The following is an 8,795-nucleotide window of genomic DNA, read 5'->3' on the forward strand; positions in this document are numbered from 1 at the left end:
ACAGTTAATTTATTGGGGGATTGGTTTGGTTAGCTTTTTTTTTCCTTAAGAAAATCATCATTTATAAAGCACTTTTTGATATTTATTCAGATAATATTTGTCTGAAATTAAAGTCTGTTTGATAATCTGAAAAATATTGGTTTGAAAAATGCAAAAACAAAAGAAATCTATACTTTTTCACGCCACTGTATTTCTTTAGGGGGACAGGTCAGTGCTGTAGGATTCTTCTTCAGCAGCCATGCCACTGTAATGTGTGCGGTGTGTGGTTTGGCATTGTCTAGTTGAAAATATGTGGTCTTGAAGGCAGTGTTGCAGATCTAAATGTACTTTTTTCATTAAAAACAATACCAAAATAACAATTGACATTGTTATTGGCTGTTTTTTTTACTTCCTATCTAGCTCAGTGTTGAACCACCCCCTTACCTGCTTGGTCACACCATTTATGACTTTGGACTTTTGCTCCTCCGGCTTATTATATTGTATGTGTACATGATCGCAGCAGTTCATCGTGGATTTATGTTTGAAAGCATTCTCTAGAACGTGATTTAAAGCTTCTACAATGGTGAACGTTGGATTCCTGTGTTTGAGGAGCATACTCTGTGCCCTGAACGTGGTTTATATGGTGAGTGGACATTCCACTGGGGGTAACTGGTCTCAGTAAGGCTAATAATGAGCTACAACACATCAGTCTTCTGGGGTTGTATGGAATGAAAAGGATGGTAGAAGTTTGTTAGTTTAGAAGTTTAGCTCTCAACCAGTACAGGGTATGTTTTTTATTTAAGTAAGGTGGTTTAGCTGGTCTTCCAACATGAACAAGCTCCCCCAAGGGACAAGCATGCATGAATGACTGTTTTGACCAAGCTGCTTGACTAGCACAAGAAGCAGATCCATGGTCCACCAGTATAATGCAGATCAGGATGATAAGATGCTTGCACAGGTTGGTCATGCTGGTTGAGTAGCATGGTCAAAATGACTAAGCTAGTCAACTATTCAGACATACTTGTTAACTTTCTTGGTCATATTGATTATATTGGTCAACTATCTAGTTACACTCGTAGATTAACATGTTGGTCATGCTCGTTAACCACTTACTCATACTGGTTGACTAACCTGATCATGCTGGTAGATCACTCTGGTTGACTGGATTACTTAGATTCATCATATTGGTGAACTACCTAGTCATGATAGTTTAGTAGCTTGGTCAGATTGGTCATATCCATCATGCTGGTCAACCACCTACTCATACTGGTTGACTAGCAGGGCCAGATTGATCATGCTGGCAGACCATTCACTTATACTGGTTGACTAGTCAACCTCCTGGTTATAATGGTGAACCAGCTTGGTAATATTGTTCAACTGTTTACTCATGTTGGTTGACAAGCATGTTTAAATTGATTAAGCTGGTTAACTATTTAGGCATACTGATTGATAAGCTTAGTCAGATTGGTCATATTGGTCAACTGCCTCCTCATACTAGCCCACTAACTTGGTCACAGTAATCATATTGGTCAACTATCAGATCACAGTTGTGAACTAGCTTGGTCATGTTGGCCATTCTGGTCAACCACTTACTCATACTGGTTGACTAGCTTGGCCAAATTGACCATGCTGTTAGACCACTCAGTCATACTGGTTTGACGATGTTAGTCAGATTCATCATATTGGTTGACTACCTAGTCATGCTAGTTGATTTGCTCGGTCACATTGATCATATTGGTCAACTATCTAGTCATAATGGCTGACTAGCTTCGTCAGATTGGTCATATTAGTCCAATATCTTGTCACACTTGTAAACTTGCTTGGTCATATTGGTCATGCTGGTCATATTGGTCAACGGCCTTCACATACTAGCCCACTAACTTGGTCATAGTAATCATATTGGTCAACTTGGTCAGATTGGTCATGTAGGTCTTTCTTGTCAACCACCTACTCATACTGGTTGACTAGCTCTGCCAAATTAATCATGCTGTTAGATCACTCAGTCATACTGGTTTGACGATGTTAGTCAGATTCATCATATTGGTCGACTACCTAGTCATGCTAGCTGACTTGCTTGGTCACATTGATCATATTGGTAAACTATCTAGTCATGCAGGTTGACTAGCTTGGTCATAGTGGTGATATTGGTCCAATATCTGGTCACACTTGTAAACTAGCCTGTCATTTTGGTCATGCTGATTAACCACCTACTCATACTGGTTAAATAGCTTGACCAGATTGATCATGCTGCTAGACCATTTACTTATACTGGTTGACTAGTGTGGCCATATTGGTTATGCTGGTCAACCTCCTGGTCATAATGCTGAACCAGCATAGACAAATTGTTCAACTATCTACTCATGTTGGTTGACTAGCATGGTTAAAATGACTAACCTGGTCAACTATTTAGGCATACTAATTAACTAGCTTAGTCAGATTGGTTATATTGGTCAACTGCCTCCTCATACTAGCCCACTAACTTGGTCACAGTGACCATATTGGTCAACTATCAGGTCACAGTTGTAAACTAGCTTGGTCAGATTGGTCATGTTGGTCATTCTGGTCAACCACTTACTTATACTGGTTAACTAGCTTGGCCAAATTGATTATGCTGGTAGACCACTGAATCATACTGGTTGACTAGATTACTCAGATTCATCATATTGTTGAACTACCTAGTCATGCTAGTTCGGTAGCTTGGTCAGATTGGTCATATCAGTCGTGCTGGTCAACCACCTACTCATACTGGTTGTCATAATGAGAAACCAGCTTGGTCATATTGGTCTAATATCTAGTCACACTGGTAAACTAGCTCATCAACCACCTACTCTTACTGGTTGACAAGCCTGGCCAGATTGATCATGCTGTTAGACTTCCTGGTCATAATGGTAACCCAGCTTGCTCATATTGGACAAATATCTACTCATAATGGTTGACTAGCATGGTCAGGATGGTCATGATGGTAGATCAGCTCCAGCTACAAGGATTTAAAAAAATACCATATGGATGCCATAAGCGAAGCTGTCTAAACTGTTTAACCAGTTAGCTTACCCAAATAGGGTTTGTTGATCTTGAAGACCGGCCTTTTATGTTGATCATCTTAAAGACCAGCTAAGCCAGTGTTTAGTAAAAATTTAAAGCTAAAATAAAAGTAACACAGGTAAGTAAAGCTGCATCCAAAAAAATAGCCTACACAAGTCATTCCTAATGGCAGCACCCCGGTGGCTGCTAGCTGTGCCATCACTGGTGCAACATTAGCCTGCTAGCCTGCAGCTATCTCGGAAGGAACTAGAGCTTATACAGCCAGAATGGAGCTTATTAATAAATCATGGTGCTTTTTGTGAGTTTAATTAAGTAAACTGTTGTAGCAGCACTGCTGTGTACTGAGCGTTAGCAATGCAGCACTGCTGAATCCTGCTGGAGGCTACAAATGCTAATCACGCAGCTCCTCCAGCGCTGAGAGAGAGTATATAAACTTGCACTATATTTATTGTAATGCACACTGGGTGTACTGGTCCTCAGATGCTTGGAGTTCTGCTGATGGGACTGGCTGTCTGGAGTAGAGGATTCACTTTAGTGGTTAGCGTAAACATCATTAGCGGTGTGCTAGTGCTCGCCATCGTCCTGCTTCTGGTCTCCATCCTGGGATTTGTGGGGACTCTCAAACATCACCAGATTCTGCTGTTCTGCGTATCCTTCATAATTTATCTCATTTCTACTGCTGCAGTAACTGTGAGAGATTTTACACCAAAAAGACACAATCTCATATGTCTTTTTTCATATTTAATTATCATTTTTCTTAATCCTATGTAGAACAGAAATGTGTGTAAAATATGTTTAGAACAAAATATGTTTTCAACACAGTTGAAAATTGATGTAGGACTTAATACCAGACAAAGATAACCTGAGAAAATATAAAAAGCACTTTTGAAATGATCATTTTATGTATTGAAGGAAAAAAAACTATCCAAACCAATCTAGCCCTGTGTGAAAAGGTTTTTGCCCCCTAAACCTAATAACTTTGCCGATAACTTGCAATAAGTCTTTCACATCTCTGTGGAGAAAATTTGGCTCCACTAGTCGAGCATGAAGCAGCCCCAGATGATCACACTCCATGTTTAACATTGAGTATGATGTTCTTTTTCTGAAACGATGTGTTAGTTTTATGACAAATGTAATGGAACAGACACCTTCCAAAAAATTGAACTTTTGTCACGTCAGTCCAAAGAATATTTACCTAAAGTCCTGGGGATCATTCAGATGTATTTTGGCCAATGTGAGATTTATGTTTGGTCAGCAGTGTATTTTGTCTTGGAACTCTCCCATGGAGACCATTTTCAACCAGTCTCTTTTACTTTATTATCAATAAATCATTAACACTGACCTTAACTGAGGCAAGTGACACCTGCAGTTCTTTAAATGTTGTTCTGGGTTCTTTTGTGACCTCCTGAATGAGTTGTCCATGCCCTTTTGAAACACTTTGGTGGGCCGGCCACTCCTGGGAAGGAGTGTTCACCAGTGTTCCATGTTTTCTCCATTTATGGATAAAAGCTCTAACTGTGGTTCGCTGGAGTCCCAAAGCCTTAAAGAAAGGAAAACACTGCATTCTAGCATAAGAACTTTATCCCATCTGTGAAACATGGTGGTGGAGGTATCATGGTTTTGTCTGCTTTGCTGCATCTGGGCCATGAACATTACATGAAAACACATCTGTACATGAAATTAATCTTAACGGGCGAAAAGGTGGGTCATGCAGCTGCCTTTCATGAATAAACATGAGCTCCTTGACTCTCTCCTCTCTTCAGTACATGGTCCTCCTGTCCTTAGTGTTTCTTTTCCAGTTTGGCGTCTCCTGCTCCTGCTTTGCCTTCAACCGGGAACAACAGGTACTTTGTGGCTAAAAGTTTGTGGACAGTAGAAGTTTGCTTTTTTAGCATTTCAGATATCAGCAGTACAGTAATATTTTCCTTATGTAAGTGTGTATGTGTGTGTATGTTTATATGATTGTGTGTTTGAATACAGGAGAGGGTTCTCGGCAGGTCATGGGCGGGGATGAGCAGTGATGGAAGGAGGTCTCTGGAGCAGAGGTTGGATTGCTGTGGTCTGAACAACAGAACTCAGAACAGAGAGTTTAATCTGGATGCCAGTCTGTGTACCGCGGTACGTACCAGCTGCCTAAATATATAAAGGCCATTCCACCATTCCATGGTGCCATTTGCTTGTAGTAACTCATTCCATATTAAACTTAAAAATATATATATATTTATCTTTTTCTACTCTGAATCTAATAACACATATATTTAACAATTTAAAACAATTGTAAAACTGTCTGGTCAATTTCAGACAGCTTTATTATTTTTTTTTTTTTGCAAGGTTTCTAAGCTGAAGATGCTTACACAACTCATGTGACATTTAAAAAGCATGTTTAAAAGCAAGTCCACTAATCTGAATTTCATTTTAAAGAAAAAGTTTTTATTATTTGACTGCATGTTCAAATAATTTATATTTATATCAAAAAAATGATAATCGGGCGCTGAGTGGTCCAGCCAGTGCTGCCACTATGAGCGGGAGGTCGCAGGTTCGAACCCCAGCTCATGCAGCTTTGCCATCAAGCTGCCAGCGTCAGAGGGAGCAAAATTGGCCCTGCTCCCTCTGGGTGGGTAGATGGCGCTCTCTCCCCACATCACTCCTAGGGTGATGTCTGCAGCACAGGGCGTCTGTGTGCTGATGTACCGGAGCCAAGCCGCTGCGCTTTCCTCCAAGCGCGCTGGCTGCTCGGTAATGCTGCATCAGCAGCAGCTCGAAAAGAAGTGGTGGCTGGCTTCACATGTATCGGAGGAAGCATGTGTTAGTCTTCACTCTCCTGGTGTGTTGGGGGATCACTAGATATAGGGGGAGTCCTAATGAGTGGGTTGGGTAATTGGCCGTGTAAATTGGGGAGAAAATGGCACTTATTCCTGTTACTGGAACTCACTCCTGTTACTGGTACTCATTCCTCTTACTTTTTATGACTTGAGTAACAGGAATGAAACTAACAGGAATGAGTTTTTAGCATAGAATTAGCAAAAACATGAAAAATAGCTAAATGGCGGCTACGCTAATAGCATGAGGACACTGAGCACAATCTAGGGATTTTCTCATTCTTTAAAAAATAAACAAATAAGATCTAATAATTAATTTAGATAACAGGACAGAACGTTGAGATTGACCTCAGTCATAGTTACAATAAGATCAAATATTCAGAAAAACAAACTTAAAAAGAAACTTAATTTTGGTCTCCCTGTGATCTTTAGAAGAACCAACTGATGTCACTTCCTGTTATAGATGTGACTTGTGGCTTGTTCTAAATGTTTTAGATGGGGTGATGTTTTACAGTAACAGAAATGAGTAAAAAAAACACACAAATTACATACACAGCAATTTAGCTACACCCATTCAGTCTGTCACAGTGTAGCCCCACCCATTCAGTCTACAGCAGTGTAGCACCACCAATTTAGCCTACAGGAATATGTAGCCCTACTCATTAAGTCTACAGCTATTAAGCTCCGCCCATTCAGTCTGCAGCAGTTTAGCTCCGCCTCTTCGGACAACAGAACTTTAGCTCCACCTATTCAGTTTAAAGCAATTTAGCCCCACTCATCTATCTACAGCATTGATCTGATTGGTTCACACTGAATTTTAAATCATGTATCCTCTTAGGCCTGTAAGGTCAGGGGCCGGTGCTTCCAGTGTGGGGACTTGATCCTGCAGCATGGAGGGGAAACCCTGAAGATACTGGGAGGCATTGGACTGTTCTTCAGCTTCTCACTGGTTTGTCTGTTTATTTTTTTCCCCCAGTTTGGAAAAAGTCATTTTAGTCTAAAAGCTGGTACAGTTTTTGTACAGTCAACCTGACTTGTACTAGTGCATCTCAAAAAAATTGAATCTAATTGAAAAGTTACTTTTACTTTTAGTTTTTTATTGGCTGTAAGCCAATAAAATAAATAATTGCTTAAAACTGATCACTCTGTGTGTAATACAGCTATATTATATATAGTGTAACATTATGACCAAAATGTAACTCTTTAATTATATTCAAATTTTTGAGATGCACAAGTATACAGTCTGAAGAAAGTGATATATGTTCTCATGTTCCACTGTAATATACTTCCACAGTGCAGTGCAACTAACTAAATTCTTTCATTTACTTTCTGAGAACTCTTTTCCGTGTTCTGAAAGACTACAATGGCATTGTGGAAACCACTATATGGTGCTCTGAACACTAAGTTCAAAATCAAGAACTCAGAACAGAATTAGGATTAAATTAGGTGACAAAAATGCCTAGATTAGTGGGTGTCACTAGTTCTAAAGTTATATAAAAAGCTACAGAAATAGATCTTATGATTACTTAATAATAAAAATTATAATAGTTTTTAAAAGTGCATATTAAGGGCGCCGAGTGGTCCAGCGGTCTAAAGTGCTGCCACTATGAGCAGGTGGTTGCTCAGAGGGAGCAAAATTGGCCCTGCTCCCTCCGGGCGGGTAGATGGCGCTCTCTCCCCACATCACTCCTACGGTGATGTCTGCAGCACAGGGCGTCTGTGAGCTGATGTATCAGAACCGAGTCGATGCGCTTTCCTCCAAGCACGCTGTGATGCTGCTCGGCAATGCTGCATCAGCAGCAGCTCGAAAAGAAACGGTGGCTGACTTCACATGTATTGGAGGAAGCATGTGTTAGTCTTCACCCTCCTGGTGTGTTGGGGCATCACTAGTGATAAGGGGAGTCCTAATGAGTGGGTTGGGTAATTGGCTGTGTAAATTGGGAAAAAAATAGAAAAAAAAAAAAAAAGTGCATATTACAGTGAGAATTTTTGGACTGTCACAGATTTCCTAGTAATATCTGTGATGTTTAATTTTTTTTTAGATCCTGGCAGTATGGCTGGTCCTTCAATACAGAAACCAGAAAGACCCTCAGTTCAGCTCGTCTGCTCCCTCCCAGATACCACTGAGGACCGGACCAGCGGGACACAGCTTGACAGAGGAATAAGAGATGAGGCCCAGCTTTCAGACACTGAACAAAAGATCCTGCCAGCAGAATCTGATGTATATATATATTTATATATAGCATCCTGGGTGGAACGGTCCTTTGATATTAATACTAATAGCTGCAGGTTTTTTTTTAATATGAAAATGTCTGACTGTTATTATTTCACATTTACATTTCTATGTACTGTATAACCTCCGTAGAGAAGCACCGACCAATAGGATTGGACACTCTGGAGATTTACCAGCCGTGATCACATGACCCTTTAAGGTCACAGAATTGAGTGTGAGAATTGATCATCCAACATCATAGCATGACCTTACTGATGCTCTCGAAATGCAGGAATACAATCAATCAAATCAACCTCCTCACAGCAATGTTCTGATCAACTGATGAGTTGTTGATTCGTGGACTGTAAATAGGTAAATAAATGTTCTATACAAACCCCTTTTTCTCTGCATATTTTAAACACAATTACTGTTGTTTATTTGCGCTAAACGCGCTAGCTCTTCGGCCATGAGTATTATCAGCCTGTAGCCTGCTGCTAACCCCTGCTAGCACTGCTGGAGCAGCATTAGCATTACTGCTAGCGGTTAGCCGCTAATGCTAATGCTCTAGCTTTAGTGGAAATCTGTAAATCTAAGCTTACTGTAACTTAAATAAACAGAAGCGCTTTACTCACCCAAATAAACAGTTTTTAGGAGAGAAATCTGTGTAGATTAACATCCAGCGCTTGTTTGACTTGTCTAAATGTTTTTTTTTTTTAAGAAGTACAGTTTGGTTTATTTAATTT

At 40.1% G+C, this 8,795-nt stretch overlaps 1 protein-coding gene across 1 annotated transcript; it reads left to right on the forward strand.

Moving 5' to 3' along the window:
• The first annotated feature begins 456 nt into the window (after positions 1–456).
• On the forward strand, positions 457–8,446 carry LOC103022555 (tetraspanin-31-A). Its single transcript, XM_022682853.2, has 6 exons — positions 457–622; positions 3,502–3,669; positions 4,785–4,865; positions 5,002–5,139; positions 6,679–6,789; positions 7,883–8,446. Exons 1-6 carry the CDS (start codon positions 560–562, stop codon positions 8,003–8,005), a joined length of 684 nt encoding a protein of 227 aa, XP_022538574.2. The 5' UTR covers positions 457–559; the 3' UTR covers positions 8,006–8,446.
• The last annotated feature ends 349 nt before the right edge of the window (positions 8,447–8,795 follow it).

This window comes from Astyanax mexicanus, chromosome 24, assembly GCF_023375975.1.
Source record: "Astyanax mexicanus isolate ESR-SI-001 chromosome 24, AstMex3_surface, whole genome shotgun sequence".
In the NCBI taxonomy this organism is placed as follows: Eukaryota; Metazoa; Chordata; class Actinopteri; order Characiformes; family Acestrorhamphidae; genus Astyanax; species Astyanax mexicanus.

Coding starts and splice junctions, on each gene's coding strand:
- LOC103022555 (XM_022682853.2), top strand. CDS start 560: ATGGTGAACGTTGGATTCCTGTGTTTGAGGAGCATACTCTGTGCCCTG. Junction 623..3,501: donor CCCTGAACGTGGTTTATATG/GTGAGTGGACAT, acceptor ACTGGTCCTCAG/ATGCTTGGAGTTCTGCTGAT. Junction 6,790..7,882: donor TGTTCTTCAGCTTCTCACTG/GTTTGTCTGTTT, acceptor ATTTTTTTTTAG/ATCCTGGCAGTATGGCTGGT.